This window comes from Bufo bufo, chromosome 11 (genome assembly GCF_905171765.1).
Source record: "Bufo bufo chromosome 11, aBufBuf1.1, whole genome shotgun sequence".
NCBI lineage: Eukaryota > Metazoa > Chordata > Amphibia > Anura > Bufonidae > Bufo > Bufo bufo.
Window position 1 is genome coordinate 21631731 of NC_053399.1, and position 20904 is coordinate 21652634.

Consider the following 20904-nt stretch of genomic DNA (forward strand, 5'->3'; position numbering starts at 1 on the left):
GCTCCACATGTCTGTATAGTAAGTTTATAGTGTAATAATCTGTGAAAGGTCCTCTTTAACTGCAGACTGTCAGATTTAATTTGAGGGTATTTGCATCCAAATCAGGTGAACGGTGTAAGAATTACAACAGTTTACATATGTGCCTCCCACTTGTTAAGGGACCAAAAGTAATGGGACAATTGGCTTCTCCGCTGTTCCATGGCCAGGTGTGTGTTATTCCCTCATTATCCCAATTACAATGAGCAGATAAAAGGTCCAGAGGTCATTTCCAGTCTGCTATTTGTATTTGGAATCTGTTGCCGTCAACTCTCAAGATGAGATCCAAAGAGCTGTCACTATCAGTGAAGCAAGCCATCATTAGGCTGAAAAAACACAACAAACCCGGCAGGTGGTAGCAAAAACATTAGGCCTGGCCAAAACAACTGTTTGGAACATCCTTAAAAAGAAGGAACGCACCGGTGAGCTCAGCAACACCAAAAGACCCGGAAGACCACGGAAAACAACTGTGGTGGATGACCGAAGAATTCTTTCCCTGGTGAAGAAAACGCCCTTCACAACAGTTGGCCAGATCAAGAACACTCTCCAGGAGGTAGGTGTCTGTGTGTCAAAGTCAACAATCGAGAGAAGACTTCACCAGAGTGAATACAGAGGGTTCACCACAAGATGTAAACCATTGGTGAGCCTCAAAAACAGGAAGGCCAGATTAGAGTTTGCCAAACGACATCTAAAAAAGCCTTCACAGTTCTGGAACAACATCCTATGGACGGATGAGACCAAGATCAACTTGTACCAGAGTGATGGGAAGAGAAGAGTATGGAGAAGGAAAGGAACTGCTCATGATCCTAAGCATACCACCTCATCAGTGAAGCATGGTGGTGGTAGTGTCATGGCGTGGACATGTATGGCTGCCAATGGAACTGCTTCTCTTGTATTTATTGATGATGTGACTGCTGACAAAAGCAGCAGGATGAATTCTGAAGTGTTTCGGGCAATATTATCTGCTCATATTCAGCCAAATGCTTCAGAACTCATTGGACGGCGCTTCACAGTGCTGATGGACAATGACCCAAAGCATACTGCAAAAGCAACCAAAGAGTTTTTTAAGGGAAAGAAGTGGAATGTTATGCAATGGCCGAGTCAATCACCGGACCTGAATCCGATTGAGCATGCATTTCACTTGCTGAAGACAAAACTGAAGGGAAAATGCCCCAAGAACAAGCAGGAACTGCAGACAGTTGCAGTAGAGGCCTGGCAGAGCATCACCAGGGATGAAACCCAGCGTCTGGTGATGTCTATACGTTCCAGACTTCAGGCTGTAATTGACTGCAAAGGATTTGCAACCAAGTATTAAAAAGTGAAAGTTTGATTTATGATTATTATTATTCTGTCCCATTACTTTTGGTTCCTTAACAAGTGGGAGGTACATATGCAAACTGTTGTAATCCCTACACCGTTCCCCTTGATTTGGATGTAAATACCCTCAACTTAAAGCTGACAGTCTGCAGTTAAAGCACATCTTGTTTGTTTCATTTCAAATCCATTGTGGTGGTGTATAGAGCCAAAAATGTTACAATTGTGTCGATGTCCCAATATTTATGGACCTGACTGTATGGTGACGTCACATGGCCTCTTTTAACAGCTGGTCTGCAAGGGTCCTGGGAGTTGGACCACTGCCAATCTCATATTGATTACCTACCCAGAGGATAGGTCACCAATATAAATTACCGGATAACCCCTTTGACGGTAGATTAGGCTTAAATGCCCAACTCTGCTGCAAAGCTAAAAACTGACTTGAGCCATCATCTCAGCATGGTCACACCTGCACACTTCAGGATCTTGGTCAGTATGTCTTTGGGAAGTTCCTCTCCATCCAACATTGCTTTCTTCCTCCGCATGATGCATTCTCGGCCAGTTTTCCGCAGGAGGTCTGCACTTTCTTGGACTTGACGGATGAAAGACCAGTGCCGGGGCATGTACTACACACAATGGACATGAGATACATCACAGCAGTTACCGACTAAGAGATCCAGCGGCAGGACAGTGGTCAGGTATCACATGATGAGAGACCGGTCTTAAAGAGTCTGTCTGTAGGTGGCGCACTCACCTCCATAAATGGGTCAGTCATATATTGTGCCATCCCTTTAAGAACCATGGAGATTGCATTCGGAAAAGCGGTTTTGTTTCCTTCCACCAAGCCCAAATCCATTCCAAACGCGACCTACAGGAGACAAGATGGGGATCTGGTGACACCGTGGCGGTCTGCTCTGTCCACACTGCATGCTCCACATTTTGTGCTCACCTTTGTGATGACGTCCAGTGTGACACAGTTGATGACGGCATGGAGACTCACTTGCTGTTTGCCATCTGCTTTCTCTGCCAACTGCTCCATTAACTGCTCGGCCTTTTCATTGAACACCCCGACCATCTGCATGAGGTACCTGGGAGGAACTGGTATCAGACTGGAGCTTGCTGATGTGGGGGGGGGGGGGGGGGGGGGGGGGTATATATCAAATGCTCCACATCTATCTCACAACATAGACTGAGCCCACCATAGAAAAGAAGACCCCGTATATGCCGGAAATAAATGGAGCATTAGTTTCTCAGGAAGCAATTCTATCCGGCCATATTATTCAGTGTCATGGCCTAACCGCAGGTTTAACTAACCCAAACTCTCAGCATCATAGGGATCTAAAAATCAACAGTGAATCTCCCAGTATAGTCCACTGCATCCCCCGCTAATGATTAAAGGTGGGCAGTGTGCACAAACATAGCGGCTGTCAATCAGGGCAAAGTGTGGGATGATGAATAGGTGTATGATATACTCGCTTATCAGCACAGAGCAGCGGTGACATCACTGAGAATGCAGACTATCCATTCACTAGAGAGCAGCGGTGACATCACTGAGAATGCAGCCTATCCATTCACTAGAGAGCAGCGGTGACATCACTGAGAATGCAGCCTATCCAGTCACTAGAGAGCAGCGGTGACATCACTGAGAATGCAGCCTATCCATTCACTAGAGATCAGCGGTGACATCAGTGAGAATGCAGCCTATCCATTCACTAGAGAGCAGCGGTGACATCACTGAGAATGCCGCCTATCCATTCACTAGAGAGCAGCGGTGACATCACTGAGAATGCAGCCTATCCAGTCACTAGAGAGCAGCGGTGACATCACTGAGAATGCAGCCTATCCATTCACTAGAGAACAGCGGTGACATCACTGAGAATGCAGCCTATCCAGTCACTAGAGAGCAGCGGTGACATCACTGAGAATGCAGCCTATCCATTCATTCACTAGAGATCAGCGGTGACATCACTGAGAATGCAGCCTATCCATTCACTAGAGATCAGCGGTGACATCACTGAGAATGCAGCCTATCCATTCACTAGAGATCAGCGGTGACATCACTGAGAATGCAGCCTATCCATTCACTAGAGATCAGCGGTGACATCACTGAGAATGCAGCCTATCCATTCACTAGAGAGCAGCGGTGACATCACTGAGAATGCAGCCTATCCATTCACTAGAGATCAGCGGTGACATCACTGAGAATGCAGCCTATCCATTCACTAGAGATCAGCGGTGACATCACTGAGAATGCAGCCTATCCATTCACTAGAGATCAGCGGTGACATCACTGAGAATGCCATACATCTCATCTAGCTGTTCTCTTATAACAAAATGTTCCTTACATGTGGCTAAATGCTGGATCCATGATGCGCCGCTGTTTATACCAGTGGTTGTGGTCTGGATCAGTCAGTAATCCTTTCCCCAGGAATCTGCAGAGAAGAAAGAATGCATATATTTTTATCTGGGAAGTGCATCTGTCAGCAGATTTGTACCTATGACACTGGCTGCCCTTGTTCAGACGTGTTCACATTGCTGAGAAAAATGTTTTAATATATGCAAATGAGCCTCTAGGAGCAACAGGGGCGTTACTGTTACACCTAGAGGCTCTGCTCTCTCTGATGCACCACCTTCTGCACTTTGATTGACAGGGCCAGGTGTGATCATATTTACACTGCCCTGGCCGGTCACTCAAAGTACAGGGAACAAAGCAGTTGCAGAGAGAGCAGAGCCTCTAGGTGTAATGGTAACGCCCCCGTTGCTCCTAGAGGCTCATTTGCATATATTAAAACAATTTTTCTCAGCAATGCGGGCACATATGAACATGGGACCAACACAGATGCCTTCAGCTGCCAAGCGCACATGTAACAGGTCAGCCAGTGTCATAGGTTCAAAACTGCTGACCTTTAAATTCAAACCCTTGCCAGTGGTGCTGTATATATCCCTTTATAAGATGCACTGCATCTTATAAAGGGAATACTAGCGAGCGCTTCACTAGTCTGCAGGAGGGGGGGGGGGGGGGGGGGGGGGGAGAAGCGATGAGCGCTGTACAGTACTTACCCCTCCTCCTGCTCGCTCTTCCCGGGGCCGGCGCTGCTGTGTCCTGGTTGCCTGCAGCGTCAGGACGTACATAGCGCTCTCTGACCTGACGCTGCAGGAGGTCAGGTGACTGCAGCGCGGGACCTGAGAAAAGATGAGAGCCCAGGAGACAGCCTGACCGGAAGAGGAGCGGAACAGCAGGAGAGGGGAGTTTGTTTATTTATTTTATTTTATAGTCTGATCTGAGGTTTGATATGGGGGTCTTAAGGGTCTGATTGGAAGTCTGAAAAGTCTGATATGTGGGTCTGAAGGGTCTGATTGGATTGTGGGTCTAAAGGGTGTGATTGGGGTCTGATTAGGAGCCTGAAGGGTGTGATTGGGGGTCTAAAGGGTGTGATTGGGGCTCTAAAGGGTCTGACTGGGGGTCTAATAAAGGGTCTGACTGGGGGTCTAGAGAAGTCTAATGGGGTCTGGAGGTCTAACGGGGGTCTGATTGTGGGTCTGGAGGTCTAATGGGGGTCTGATTGGGGGTCTGGAGGTCTAATGGGGGTCAGGTCAGATATGGAAGTTTGGAGGTCAAATGGGGGTCTGGAGGTCTGGTCTGAGGTCTAATGGGGGTCTTATCTGAGGTCTGATATTGGGACAGGGTCTGACATTGAGGTCATGGGGGTCTGATAGAGGTCTAAGAGGTGTCTGGTCTGAGATAGGGGGGTCTCATCTGGGGGTTTCATATGGGGGTCTGATCTGAAAGGTAAGGGGGTATTTTTTTGTACTGGCACACTATCTGTCTGGTACCAGTATTTTCAGGGGGACTATTTCTACAGTATAGTATGGGGGGGGGTACTTATGTGGGGCTGTATTACCCTGTATGTTCTGTATGTAATGCTTTCCAAGTATGTCTTTAAAGGGGTTGTCCACTTTATTTTTTGTACGAGCGCTGCCTTATCTGCTCTGTTTACCTGCTCATCACTGTAATTGCTGCGGCGAGCGGGTGAACAGAGCAGAGAAAGCAGCTCTTATATCAGCACTGCCCTCTCTTCAAACAGCTGATCTCCCATCACCCCTGCCGGTCTGATATTAATGACCTATCTTTAGGATAGGTCGTCAGTAGTAAAAAGAGGACAACCCCTTTAACAGTAGGACTGAAGGGAATGGGTTAGGTTGAGAATTTGGCGTGGGGGGGAGGGGGATGTTTAAATTTTTGCCTCAGGCCCCAGAAAGGCTAGGTGCACCCCTGCCCCTTTCCATAAAGCACTGAGGGAAGTTGGTGGTGGGGGGCCCCAAGCTGAACTCCTGCACCAGGGCCCATGAGCCTTTATCTCCGCCCCTGGTGGTCCAGTATATGGCTGCATTTCTCCCCTGTAGCCGGTCATGTAGTGTGCGCTCTTGTATGTACACACCTCCTGCCAAACAGATAAAACAGGCGGTTGTAGGCATATGGATCCTTCGGGTACTTGGGCGACATCATGAATTCCTGTGAGAAGTACAATGCCAACAATTTTAATCAATATATTAATTTGATTCTTTTTTTCCTCCTCTGTGGCCCACCACGACTAATCTGTACTATGGTGGGCAGTTGCTCCGTTTTCTGCCGACAACTCCCAAGACCTCTTGCGTGTGCTCTATAGGTCTTTCACTTCCCCCTGCTTCGCATTTCCATTAGTCAGCCTCTTCCACCCTCTGGCCACTGGAAATATAGTCCCCAGGAATTAACCGGTAAGACTCCTTCCTCTATTGTAAATATAGTCCCCAGAAAGTTCTCTAGTCAATCTACTCCCCCTTTTGGCAACTGAACATATAGGGGGTCATTTTAGACACCGGTCTTAATAACCCCTGTGCTGGTGAAGGATCAAGAGGCGCCGGCCTCTACAGAACTTCAGCGCATCCAGCGCCAGTCTAAATGTAAGACAGCGTAAAAAAAGGCATAGAAAATGATAAGTGAGACAGGCCGTCTGGTTTGTCCCCTTCTCTGCCCCCTTTTTTAGACCTGGTGCGAGCGGGGAAAATTCACAGATTGAGGCGCAAATAACCTTTGAGCCACAATCTGCGACAGATATACGCCAGGAAATTGCAGTACATCTGATAGTAAATGACCCCCATAATCCCCAGCAATTTCCCAGTAAGGCTCCTTCCTACCCTGGCAGCTGTATTTACAGCTCACAGTAAGATTTCTAGTTAGTCTCCTCCCCCCTCTGGCCACTGAAAATATAGTCCACGGTAAATTCTCCAGTCAGTCTCCTCCTTGCTCAGTAATCCGTTTTATAAACACTGACTTGTCTTTCTTCATTCTTACTCCGGGCAGTGCCAACAATCTGTTGCTACCCAGAAACTGTTGGCAAGCTGCTGCTGGCAGATCATTATTATTAGGATTAGAGATGAGCGAATGTCCTCATTATTAAATTCGTTCACACTTCGTTTGTTGGTTAAAGGTGAATTGCGTTATGGATTCCGTTACCACGGACCGTAACGCAATTCTATGGCAGAATGCATAATGGAATGCTTTCAGAGGCATTCCGTTATTCATTCCGTCATAATAGGAGTCTATGGACTGCAAAACGGATCCGTCCCGTTTCCGTTATGCAGGGGAGTCCTCATTCACTCAGGAAGCATTTTGTCATAGAATTGCGTTATGGTCTGTGGTAACAGAATCCATAACGCAATTCACCTTTAACTAATAAACGAAGTGTGAACGAATTTCAAAATATGAAATTTGCTCATCTCTAATTAGGATTTTTTTTTTTTTTGTCATCTCTGAACCCATGAATGTCATAAAGACGTGACATTAACATTTACCCAAATAGTCTCATCACCATATCAATTTCTCATATTTGCAATTCATACAATAGTATATCACAAGAACGCAAGATCCGTAAATGGCAGCTGACCTGCTTGATGACTGTTTCCAGGTAGCAAATGATATATGTATGTACATTTATACAGTATATTTTTCTATATCTTTGTTATCCTGCTGACAACCCCCTTCTCCTTACCTTGACAGCCTCCGGACTCGTCGGGACCAGGACTACATGATGCAGCATGTTTATTTTGTAAACTGGGCCATATTCTTCCGCCCTAGATAAAAACCCAAAGCCGCATTAAGAGGCGAGTCCATTCACATCCCCCCCGCTGTGACTGGGCCATTCCAGTAGATAGACAATAAATGCTTGTGAAAGGTATTTCATAAGGGCTCTTTCAGTTTCGTGCAAGAAGAAAGGATAATGATCACTCTGCGACTTTCTAATAGACTTTGTGACCTAATCCCTGTCAGTGAATGGAAACATTACCCATGAGAACTAATACGATTAAACAATACAAACAGATCGGCTCTCCAACCACTGCAAACAGAACAATATATAGGTAGACAAAAAAAATATCTCAGCGATCACGATAAAGTACAAAACTGATATAGGCAAAACACAGTGGAATGCAAAAGTTTAGGCACCCCTATCCAACATTACTGTTACTGTGAACAGTTAAGCAAGCATAAGATGAGATGATCTCCAGAAGGCACTTTTCAACATTTTAAGCAATATTAGTGTATTACTTTGGTTTTGTACAATTTTAAAGTGAGAAAAGGAACATGCAAAAGTATGGGAACCCAAGGAGATTTGTGCACTCTTTGACCGAGGTCTCAGGCTTCTTCACAGTCATCGTTAGGAAAGGCCAGGTGATGCAAATTTCAAAGCTTTATAAATAACTAGACTCCTCTAAGCTTGTCCCAAAAATACAGAAGCCATAGGTTCTTCTAAGCAGCTACCTAATACTCTGAAAATGAAAATGGTTGAGGCCTACCAAGCAGGAGATGGCTATAAGAAGATATCAAAGTATTTTCAGGTTGCTGTTTCCTCAGTTCGAAATGTAATCAAGAAATGGCAGTTAACAGGAACAGTGGAGGTCAAGAGAAGGTCTAAAAGACCAAGAAAAATTTCAGACAGCTGCTCGTAGGATTGCTAAAGGCAAATCAGAACCCCTGCTTGACTGCAAAAGACCTTCAGGAAGATTTAGCAGACTCTGGAGTTGTGGTATATTGTTCTACTGTTCAGCGACACCTGCACAAATATGGCCTTCATGGAAGAGTCATTAGAAGAAAACCTCTCCTGCGTCCTCACCACAAAATTCAGTGCCAGAAGTTTGCAAAAGAACATCTAAACAGGAAACGAGACCTGTGGATCGATGAGGTTAAAATAGAACTTTTTGGCCACAATGAGCAACGGTATGTTTGGAGAAAAAAGGGCCCAGAATTTCATGAAAAGAACGCCTCTCTTAAGCATGCGGGTGGATCAATCATACTTTGGGGTTGTGTTGCAGCCAATGGCACAGAAAACATTTTATGGGTAGAGGGAAGAATGGATTCAGTGAAATTCCAGCAGATTCTGGAAGCAAATATAACAACTGTAAAAAAGCTGTTATATTTAATGGATAATGATCCTAAACATACCTCAAAATCCACAATAGACGACCTCAAAAGGCACAAGCTGAAGGTTTTACCATGGCCTTCACAGTCCCCTGATCTCAACATCACTGAAAATATGTAGATAGACCTCAAAAGAGCAGTGCATGCAAGACGGCCCAGAAATCTCACAGAACTGGAAGACGTCTGCAAGGAAGAATGGATGAAAATCCCTCAAACAAAATTGAAAGACTCTTGGCTGATACAAAAAATGTTTACAAGTTGTGATAATTGCCAACCACGCACGGTGCCCAAATTTTCGCTTCGGGCCCTTTTCCTTTTTTTATGTAAAAGATGAAAATCTAAAATTGTTTTTGCTTAAAATACAGGGAGTGTGTCATCTTTAATTGCATGCCTTTTAGAGATCATTTCATCTTCAACTTGCTTAAAGGGAGCCGGTCATCAACGTTATGCTCATCTCACTGAGGGCAGCATAAAGTAGTGACAGAAATACTGATCTCTGCGATGTTCCACTCATGAGCTAAAAGTAAGTGGTTGCCGAGAACCAGCATCGTAATCATTGCAGCCCAGGCCTGGAAAAGAGTCAAATCTACCTGAGAAGAGTCCTGGTTATTCATGAATTCCTGCTCTCTCACCCATCTGCTGATGATTGGCAGCTCTCTCCTAGAGAGAAAGGGAGAAAACTAGGTAGGAGACTGTCAGTCATCAGCATATGAATAACCAGGACTCTTCTCAGGTGGCCGTGACTCTTTTCCAGGCCCAGTCTGCAATGATTGTGATGTTGGTTCCTGGCAACCACTTACTTTTAACTTTTAAATGACAGATCGCTGAAATCAACTCACCTGTATCTACTTTATACTGACGTTAGTGTGGGTAGCATAACGTTGATGACAGGTTTTCTTTAACTGTTCACAGTAACAGTAATATAAAATCTATATATATGTATATAAAATCTATATGTAAAATAGAATATACAGCACTGATAAAAACATTATTAGGCCAGTGATGTCACATTCATCGGTCACATGGGCTAGGCTCAGCTCAGTCCCATTCAGGTGCCAGCAAATGGGCGGTGCTGTGCATAGTGAGCAATTTACATGGGCCAATACACAGGGCAATGATTGCCACTCATTAGCTGTATTTACATAGGCAGCAATCATCCCCTCTGTGCAAGAGTCTGCGGGGGAAATCAGCAGCAGCAATTCCATACCAAATCTTGCTGATTTGGGTATAGATTTCTCTGTAGAAAACAGTTCAGAAGCAAAAAAAAAAAAAAAAAAAAAAAAAAAAAAAACAACAACTCATCACTTCCCATCACTCCACAACCAAAGCATCTCTGGTCCTTCCCTGTAGACCCAGCCTCTGTGATCATGTCTTATCCATGCGGACACTGCAGTCTGTGGTTGGGCTGCAAGTGAGGAATGGGGCAGACTGGGAACTCAAAGTGGCCCTGGAAAGAAAATCTAAAAGTGGCCCCATTTTGTAGGCGGGTCCAAATTGACAGAAGAAAGGACAACAGGACAACAGAAGTAGGCGGGGCCATCAATACCGAAGTGCAGAACCAGATACCACAGTGCAGCACAAAATACCGCCCCAGCAGAACCAAATACCACAGTGCAGTACAAAATACCGCCCCAGCAGAACCAGATACCACAGTGCAGCACAAAATACCGCCCCAGCAGAACCAAATACCACAGTGCAGTACAAAATACCGCCCCAGCAGAACCAGATACCACAGTGCAGTACAAAATACCGCCCCAGCAGAACCAGATACCACAGTGCAGCACAAAATACCGCCCCAGCAGAACCAAATACCACAGTGCAGCACAAAATACCGCCCCAGCAGAACCAAATACCACAGTGCAGCACAAAATACCGCCCCAGCAGAACCAAATATCACAGTGCAGCACAAAATACCGCCCCAGCAGAACCAAATATCACAGTGCAGCACAAAATACCGCCCCAGCAGAACCAAATACCACAGTGCAGCACAAAATACCGCCCCAGCAGAACCAAATACCACAGTGCAGCACAAAATACCGCCCCAGCAGAACCAAATACCACAGTGCAGCACAAAATACCGCCCCAGCAGAACCAAATACCACAGTGCAGCACAAAATACCGCCCCAGCAGAACCAAATACCACAGTGCAGCACAAAATACCGCCCCAGCAGAACCAAATACCACAGTGCAGCACAGAATACCGCCCCAGCAGAACCAAATACCACAGTGCAGCACAAAATACCACCCCAGCAGAACCAAATACCACAGTGCAGCACAAAATACCGCCCCAGCAGAACCAAATACCACAGTGCAGCACAAAATACCGCCCCAGCAGAACCAAATACCACAGTGCAGCACAAAATACCGCCCCAGCAGAACCAAATACCACAGTGCAGCACAAAATACCGCCCCAGCAGAACCAGATACCACAGTGCAGCACAAAATACCGCCCCAGCAGAACCAAATACCACAGTGCAGTACAAAATACCGCCCCAGCAGAACCAAATACCACAGTGCAGCACAAAATACCGCCCCAGCAGAACCAAATACCACAGTGCAGCACAAAATACCGCCCCAGCAGAACCAAATACCACAGTGCAGCACAAAATACCGCCCCAGCAGAACCAAATACCACAGTGCAGCACAAAATACCGCCCCAGCAGAACCAAACACCACAGTGCAACACAAAATACCGCCCCAGCAGAAAAAAATACCACAGTGCAGCACAAAATGCCGCCCCAGCAGAACCAAATACCACAGTACAGCCCAAAATACCGCCCCAGCAGAACCAAATACCACAGTGCAGCACAAAATGCCACCCCAGCAGAACCAAATACCACAGTACAGCACAATATACTGCCCCATCAGAACCAAATACCACAGTGCAGCACAAAATGCCGCCCCAGCAGAACCAAATACCACAGTGCAGCACAATATATTGCCACAGCAGAACCAAATACCACAGTGCAGCAGAAAATACTGCCCCAGCAGAACCAAATACCACAGTGCAGCACAAAATACCATCCCAGCAGAACCAAATTGCACAGTGCAGCACAAAATACTGCCACCTGTGCCACAGTATGAAACTGTATCATCGTCCTGAGGACGGTAATACAGTTGAATTCAGGAGGGCGCCTGTGGCCGCTGGCCAGGGGTATAAGTGCCTGATGCTTCTACATTAATTAAGGGCTCATTCAGACGAGTGCATGTTTGTCTCTGCATCCGTTCCGCAAAATTGCGGAACGGGTGCGGACCCATTTATTTTGATGGGACCTCAAAAGATCTGAACAGCATCTGCACTTCCGTTTCCCGGCCCCACAAAAAAGATTTCCAGGCATTTCTATCACAGGCCTGGTGCTTCCGTTCCATAAACTGCGTGACGCACATGGCCGACATCCGGTCGTCTGAATAAGATCTAATGCTGAGAGCATCAGATCTTCATGTACCTGTCTGGCGGCCAGGAGGAAGACTTATGCGGCGGCCCTATGGGCATCGCCTCATTGTGAAATTTCCCTATAGGGTCTATGGCCAGTCCGCCCACGAGTGAGGAGACCTCATCAAAGGAGACCAGGTATATAGAAGGAGAGCAGGTAAGCAGACAAGGTGGCCACAGACGCACCACGGGAGAAGAGTATGGTTTGTTTGTTTTTTTTAAACTTTTTTTTTATATTTAGGACTTCCCTGTTGAACTCAAAAGAAAAAAAATAAATCCAAATGCGCAAAAAATCCTTGGAAGGTCATTTTTTTCCCGCACAAACAGTTTACAGATTCATAGACATCTCATTCACTTTGTTTGGTACCATCATCCGCTGCGATCGGGGGGGGGGGGGGGATGGGGGGGGAGCTCTAACTATATTGGTTATCGTTGTAAAAACTTCTCCAGAAGTCATCATCAGTATTCGATACGTACCACCTCAGGAAGAGGTCGTGCACCACCCTGTAGTTTTCCGAAGCTTTCTTCAGAGTTGTGGTGTGACCCAGCAGGAAGCTGCAATGAGAAGAGAGAACCTGTAATTGATTTATATTACAAAGACCAACCCCAAGCAGATCCCAGTACGTAAAGGTCATAAGGGCTGGGAATTGGAGGCGGATAATGGTGGTCTCCCCTGCGTCACCTCATTCTGTAGGGGCTCATTCACACAGTGCAGTCAAATTCCATCTTTTGCTGTGATTTTGCATATCTAGGTAGATTTACTAATGCAGTCTAATATTTATGTAAATTTAGCAGTCCACGTCCACAAAAGTGTGGCAGCTCAGGCACTTCTGTCTCAATTCCTCTCCATTTTAATGATCTTGCTTCTGGTCAGTGAAAACTCATCTTGACCTACTTCTGTGAAATAAACAGCCTGCACTTCTACAAGGATACATTGTAACAAAACCTCTACCCAGAGAATAGATTGTCTTTATGTTTAAACTGAAACAGGGCAGGATTTAGACCAAGAATGCCACTTAAAGGGGTTGTCCCACAAAAAATATTCTACAGTTTTCAATCCAGCACCTGGATCTGAATACTTTTGTAATTGCATGAAATGAATTAAGAGTTGGTCAATAAAACTTATCTGTATAGCGCCACCTACTGTTTTTTTTTTTTTTCTGTGTCCGGCTCACTGAGACGGCCGCACATGCTCAGTTTCATCCTTCAAATGCCTCCTGAGTTGTGATAGGCGGAGCATGGACACGCCCCCTTATCTGCAGCAGAAAGGACACTCCCCCTGAGCGTTCAGCTTGATATAAATCTAGCAGAGCAATGAATGGGGAGATCTCTGGATCCATGTGAGGTACAGGGCTGGTTCTAGCTTTATTAGAAAGAGATTGTCATGTCCTATATGATGTCGGATTTTCATTTTTGACATTAATCACGGGATAACCCCTTTAAAACTTTACATAGATAGGTTTAAAAAAAAAAATTCTCTTGCGGGAGAATTTATCCTGGTCTTTGCAGCAGCTTTCTAGCATCAAAAAGTTGCACATTTTTGCGCTAGCATCATTTGTGCAAGAATGTTGCAGCTTTATGGGGTGTTATAGTTAGCGTTGAGCGAATTGAAGTTCACGAGGTGGACTTCGATCTGAAATACAGGGAAAATTCAAATTCGCCGCAAAGCCGGATTTCCTTCTGCTTCATGGTAACAAATCAATTTTCCCTAAAATGACGGTAAAAGAAAAAAAAAGGAATACTCACCTCATCCATTTGCACGCAAAGAGTCCACTGCAGCTATCTTGATTGAAGATCCCGTGCGCGGTGACGTATGACATCACCACGCCAGCCAGCACGATGACGTCACCATGCGCCGGCAGAGATTTCCCACTGGATCTTCAATCAAGATGGCTGTGGATAAGGTGAGTATTTTTAATTTTCTTTACCCCTGACAGCCCTCAATGGTCATCTCAGATGCAGCGATCAGCGATGAACGCGGCATCTGAGGGGTTCAATGAAGGTGGGGGGCGGCACCATCGCTGTTCCCAGTCATCACGCCCGTTACTCACAAAGAAATGCGCTTTGTGACAAAGTAATTAATCACAAGGTGAATTTCTTTGTGAAAGATTATTAAAGGCTATACACCTTTAGATGCAATTTTATTATTATTGCATTTAACCTCTTTTTGGCTAAAATATTTTCAATTGGCCTTTATTAAAAATATTGAACTGTTCTGTGTTAACTGTATTTCTAGCGGTGTGACTTTCACTTTGTGCCGGTCATCTAATAAACCTTATCTGTAAACTACTGAAAGGTCATAAACACTTATTTAAGCCACATTCTTATCAGTAAGATAAGAACTGAGCTATAATGGGTGTTTATAATGTCAGAGAGCAGAGATGAGGAGTCTGTCAGCTCCCTGTCTGACGAAAAAGACAGAAAATCCAGAGGCTGCTACTAGAGCTTCTCAGCTCTGTACAGAAAAAGGGGCTCCATATTTGCAATGAAGACCAACTGAAAAAAAAATGATTTTTAGCACAAAATAAGTACAATGCAATAATAAAAAACATAATTGCTCCAAAGGTGTACATAGCCTTTAAAGGGAATGTGTAACACCCCAGAGTGGTGTTACCACTTCTGCATCCAGCTTCTATCTGTGTCTGCTAATATTTCTAATTTCTAATTTTTGCAACTGTTTATATGTAATGTGCCTGATTCACCAGCAGGTGGCAGCAAATATGGCAGAGCTGTACTTAGAGAGAATGGAACTTTCCATTCCGTTTTAAACCACCTTCTGGAGAGGAGTGGGCGAGTCCCACTTCCTGCAGGAAGGGTGGGTCCCAGTTTCTAGTTAGTCTAGCTTAACCCCTGCTAGGGGAAGGAGGGTGTGCTGGGCACGTCTCTGCTGGACGTGCCCAGGCCAAGCTAAGCCATCCAGAGCACCTTCAGCTCTGCTGGATGTGGAGGCCACAGCTTAGAGCTTCAGGAGCCAGGAGGAGAGTTCCCTGGCATAATTAAGAGACAGACTACAAAGAGAAAAGTTGCAGCATAAAAAAGAAGCTAAGTTATACGGCAGGCCTGTCAGCACAGTAGAGCCAGAGAGCAAGAGATGTCGCAGAGTTGAGTTTGCCTGCCAGAGTTTTAATGCTAAAGCCTGCTGGGACCAAGACAAAGTTGGAAGATTGTGTCTGATGAAATTTTATCAAAGTAAAGCTGCTATTAAACTTCATCACAAGGTCTGGACTCAATTATTTATTCAAATTCCTCAACTATTCCCCCCTATTTGTCTGCTTCGGAGCCAACGTCTGGGGTCTAACCGTATCCAGGTAGAAAAACCGCGACACTCACACTAGAAGGGACACTTTAGGCCACCCTATACCACTCGGCCATTCCTACACCTGGGTACCAACCCTCTAATAGAGCCCTAGAGGGCGTCCCGCTATAAATGTGTCATCAGAAAATGACCTATTGTTTAAGGCTACTTTCACACTAGTGCTTTTTGCGGATCCGTCATGGATCTGCAAAAACGCTTCCGTTACAATAATACAACCGTCTGCATCCCTCATGAACGATCCGTTTTTTTTTATGTCTTCTATAGCCATGACGGATACGTCTTGAACACCACCGAAAGTCAATGGAGGCCGGATCCGTTTTCTATTGTGCCATATTGTGTCAGAGAAAACAGATCCATCCCCATTGACTTACATTGTGTGCCAGGACATTTGGCTCCGCTTCATCAGGCGGACAGCAAAACGCTGCAGGCAGCGTTTTGGTGTCCGCCTCCAGAGCGGAATGGAGACTGAACGGAGGCAAAACTGAATCATTCTGAGCGGATCCTTTTCCATTCAGAGCAAAACTGATCCGTTTTGGACCGCTTGTGAGAGCCCTGAACGGATCTCACAAACGGAAAGCCAAAGCGCTAGTGTGAAAGCAGCCTAAATTGTTTTTATGTTTAACATGTTTTTGATGATCTTTTTAATTTTCCATGTCTATATTTAAACAAAAAAGATAAAATCCTGCAGTTTTCGCACCGGCCACTCTGTCTAATAATTGGCGCCACTTCTTGGTTGGAACAGACACTTTACTGTCTTTAACTCATTCTAATGCCTGTAATGATACCACCTCTGTGTATAGATAAGACAGGATCCACCCTTCACAATAGGCGATTGTCAAAGCTGATCTATTCCTTCGTTGTACAATGACCTCTGCGCAGGTCACAGAGCATGCCCGGAAAACTCTCCCATAGAAGTCAATGAGGTCCCCTACATGCCATTGTGTCTATGGACCATGGGGCTGCCGTAAAGCAATTCTTTGTAAATGCTGTTAAGAATAGCTCAGGCAAGATGGCCGCCCCCCACAATCGTGTTCAGGAAATAGAATAACTAAACCTGCAATCAGAAAATAAATACAGATTCGAAAAAAAAACGATATGCGTCGCAATCTGGTTTTAACTGGCAGATAAACTTTTGGGTGGCACATTTCCACTAAGAGGCCTTGCGGTATCTTACTCCAGCGCACTTAGACTGGTGTAAGAAATGCCAGTCCTAATAAATTCCTCCCACGGCGTTCACCAGTGGAGGACTGAGCAGCCTGGGACCCATGCCAATGCCAGGGAGAAGGGGCCCAGTGCTTTGTAACTTCTGAGCACTCAGCATTTCCAGACACCTGCCGCCTCATGTTGATGGTAGCCACGGGAGATGTCCAGTCGGAAACAGAAGGAACGCAGACCAGATTGCAAGGAAATGTGGAAGGACAAGGAAGTTAACCACTTGTGGACCGTACAGTGCTAAACCACTGCAGCAGTTCCCGATTATCAGCACCTGAATCTGCAGGGGTGTCACCGATGGGCGACACTTCCGAGCACTGTGAATGCTGCTGGAGACGGTGCAGGACTGCACTGCTGCATTAACCCCTTAGATGCCATGGTCAGCTGTGATGGCAGCATCCACGTCTAGGATGGCCAACCTGCGGCTCTCTAGCTGTTGCAAAACTACAACTCCCAGCATGCAAAGACTGCCTACAGCTATCAGCCTACACCAGAGCATGGTGGGAATTGTAGTTTTGCAACAGCTGGAGAGCCGCAGGTTGGGGCCATCCCTGATCCACGTGGTTAGAAGGAGTGGGTTCCTTCTTACTCCACTGGTGCCCCGCATTGCCATTGTGGGTTGCCAGTGCCTGTCGTGGCCCGGGTTGGCCAACCAGAAATTTTCTTCTTTCTGGACAACTTATCCTAAAATCATGGACAGACCATATGTTTTTTAAAGGACAAATTGGAAAAAGATAATGAATGATAAAGATTATAAGTAATACCGTCTATAGCTCAATGTACTGATAAGAGTTCATTACCAGCATTTACTGTGAACTGGAAAAATGGTGATAATTACCACCAAAACAATCTACTCCGCTACCACCAGCCTCAAAAGAAAATTACAGACACATCTTTTTTTTTATGGACACAGGAAAAAAGTTGTCTATTTTTACAGACTGTCCAGAAATTTCTGGACGGTTGGCAAAGCTGGTCATGGGTGCCAGGGGTCTATCAAAGGCCCCAAGCTTGTCACGGCTATATGCCCATTGAGGGAAATCTGCATAAAAAAACACATCATTTGCAGAAATGCAGGATGCAGTGATGTAAAATCAAAACCATTCAGCTAAAATTGGTTCAGTAATGAAAAGAGGACACACCCCACTGGAAGGTTAGGTCACAAGTGCAAAATAAAATCAACTCAGTAGCTGCACCCAGTGGAAAAGCAAAAAGGCATAATTTTAGGATTAGACATGAGCTAACAAATTTATAATACCGGTTTAACTTGGTCCAAGTGCTTGCCACTAGTATTGCATGGGCTTAGAACAGGGATCAGCAACCTTCAGCACTCCAGGTGTGGTGAAACTACAACTCCCAGCATGCACACTTGCTTGGCTGTTCTCAGAACACCCATAGAAGTGAGTGGAGCATGCTGGGAGTTGTAGTTTCACAACAGCTTGGAGTGCTGCTGACCCCTGGCTTAAAACAAGTCTCAATCAGAGAACAACTCTGGATCTGAAGCTGTGGAACAGCTAGACATACCGGACAGGGTTTCTATTAAAGCTTGCAGTCTAGTATAGGGCATCAATATAGAAAAAGCAGATAACCCCTTTAAGAGACTTTGGGAGGAAACTGCTCAATATACGGATACAATCTCATTACCAGCATTTACTGAGAACTGTAAAGTGATAATTACCACCAAAATAATCTAGTCAATTAACACCAGCCTCAAAAGAAAAAAATCCAAGACATCAATTTTTTTCACAGACTCCGGAAATAAGTCCCCTATTTTTAAAGGAAACCTGTCACCGGGATTTTGTGTATAGAGCTGAGGACATGGGCTGCTTTTTTTTGGCACAATAAAAGCACACAGAGCTATGAGGACTGGGTATTGCGGATGTGCTAGCGGCCACCTAGCAACCCATGTCCTCAGGTCTATACCCAAAATCCCGGTGACAGGTTCCCTTTAAAGACTGTCCAGAAATTTTTGGACTGTTGTCAATCCTGATTAGTGTTGAGTGAAGCAAGCCTCAGGTGTTACATCCGAAGTCGCTTCGTTCAAAACTTCGGATTAATACTGTACGGAGATCGGTCTCTGTCCAGTATTAGAATGTATGGGCTCCGATGAGCCGAAGTCGCAAAAGACTTCATTGAATAACTTCGGTAGTTGATTTTTTAAAGTGGAAAGCCACTTTAAAACTCAACTTCGGTTCCGTGGCCTTCACTCAGATTGTATCTCTGCTTGAAAAAGGCTCATTTTTGGAGCCGAAACATTGCACCGTATGGGTGAATAAAGGAATCACTTGTTTTCATCTTACCGGAGTGCCGTTCATTTTCTGGAGAGATATAGATATAGATATATATATATATATATATATATATATATTATATATATATATATATATATATATATATATATACACATACACACACATACACACAGTACAGACCAAAAGTTTGGACACACCTTCTCATTCAAAGAGTTTTCTTTATTTTCATGACTATGAAGGCATCAAAACTATGAATTAACACATGTGGAATTATATACATAACAAACAAGTGTGAAACAACTGAAAATATGTCATATTCTAGGTTCTTCAAAGTAGCCACCTTTTGCTTTGATTACTGCTTTGCACACTCTTGGCATTCTCTTGATGAGCTTCAAGAGGTAGTCCCCTGAAATGGTCTTCCAACAGTCTTGAAGGAGTTCCCAGAGATGCTTAGCACTTGTTGGCCCTTTTGCCTTCACTCTGCGGTCCAGCTCACCCCAAACCATCTCGATTGGGTTCAGGTCCGGTGACTGTGGAGGCCAGGTCATCTGGCGCAGCACCCCATCACTCTCCTTTTTCCCAATTTTTTCGGCTGACTGACTGACCTTCATTTCTTAAAGTAATGATGGCCACTCGTTTTTCTTTACTTAGCTGCTTTTTTTCTTGCCATAATACAAATTCTAACAGTCTATTCAGTAGGACTATCAGCTGTGTATCCACCTGACTTCTCCTTAACGCAACTGATGGTCCCAACCCCATTTCTAAGGCAAAAAATCCCACTTATTAAAACTGACAGGGCACACCTGTGAAGTGAAAACCATTTCAGGGGACTACCTCTTGAAGCTCATCAAGAGAATGCCAAGAGTGTGCAAAGCAGCAATCAAAGCAAAAGGTGGCTCTTTTGAAGAACCTAGAATATGACATATTTTCAGTTGTTTCACACTTGTTTGTTATGTATATAATTCCACATGTGTTAATTCATAGTTTTGATGCCTTCATAGTCATGAAAATAAAGAAAACTCTTTGAATGAGAAGGTGTGTCCAAACTTTTGGTCTGTACTGTATATACATATAGCATCCCTGCTCTAAAAAGGAACAACTTTTAGCAAATGAAGCAGTGGAAAAAATGGCCCAAGGGTCATTGAAAGGGTTTTAGGCAAAAACCCTTCTGTCCTGTGTGGGGGGGCCTGGTTTGATCCTTGCTATGGGGCCCTTACTTCTCTATGTACGCCACTTACTTCGGATGTAACATCTAATGCTCGCTTCGCTCAACACTAACCCGGTCCTGGAGCAGTTAGGCGACAGAGCCAATTGCATATTCCATAACCCATAGTGTATTGCTCCCCCTCCGGGAAATCAGCAGATTAACTGCACGATCCTAAAGCTCCCTGTAATTTTTCCCTCAGGCACCATTCAGTTAGGGTGAAGGGGGATATTAAGGGAGCAGTCTCAGAGTGATGTTTCCCAATAAAGGCCTTCCATTTTCTAAAGAAACCAGCTGTACATTGACTTTTGCATTTTTCGATATCTAATCTTTTGATGATTAAGAGGCATTTCAACTGATCAACCCCCCCCCCCCCCTCTATAATTGGAGGTGAGGGTTGTAGCCAAGATTGCAAAAGGCACCTCTTGGCCGCTATACATGCATATGGGATATTTGAAGTTCATCTGCAGTGTACCCAAAGATTTATTCATAGCAAAATAATAAGAGAGCTAAGTCACTGGTAAGAGCGGTCTCAGTCTCTTATTTTTATTTGTATTTTATTTATTTATATATTTTTAACTGAGAAAATAAAAGACGACGACCTTTTCCTATGCCGGTTGTTATGGTTCCTTGAGCCAGAAAAGGTGAATATATCTGAAACTGGTTAGAGCGGTGGCACCGAATATC

At 44.8% G+C, this 20904-nt stretch overlaps 1 protein-coding gene across 2 annotated transcripts in view; it reads right to left on the minus strand.

Moving 5' to 3' along the window:
* Positions 1-20904, minus strand: part of LOC120982153 (cholesterol 24-hydroxylase-like) — a 66447-nt gene that overhangs the window by 27477 nt on the left and 18066 nt on the right. The window contains exons 1-8 of one of the 2 annotated variants that reach the window (XM_040412126.1): positions 17039-17096; positions 12714-12791; positions 7380-7461; positions 5790-5863; positions 3696-3782; positions 2300-2438; positions 2105-2218; positions 1820-1976 (exon numbers count right to left, since the gene is read on the minus strand). In XM_040412126.1, coding sequence (XP_040268060.1) covers positions 1820-1976; positions 2105-2218; positions 2300-2438; positions 3696-3782; positions 5790-5863; positions 7380-7427 — 619 coding nt within the window. In that variant the 5' untranslated portion in view covers positions 7428-7461; positions 12714-12791; positions 17039-17096. Of the gene's footprint in view, positions 1-1819; positions 1977-2104; positions 2219-2299; positions 2439-3695; positions 3783-5789; positions 5864-7379; positions 7462-12713; positions 12792-17038; positions 17097-20904 lie in introns of those variants that run through there. The other variant, XM_040412124.1, reaches the window with a different exon arrangement.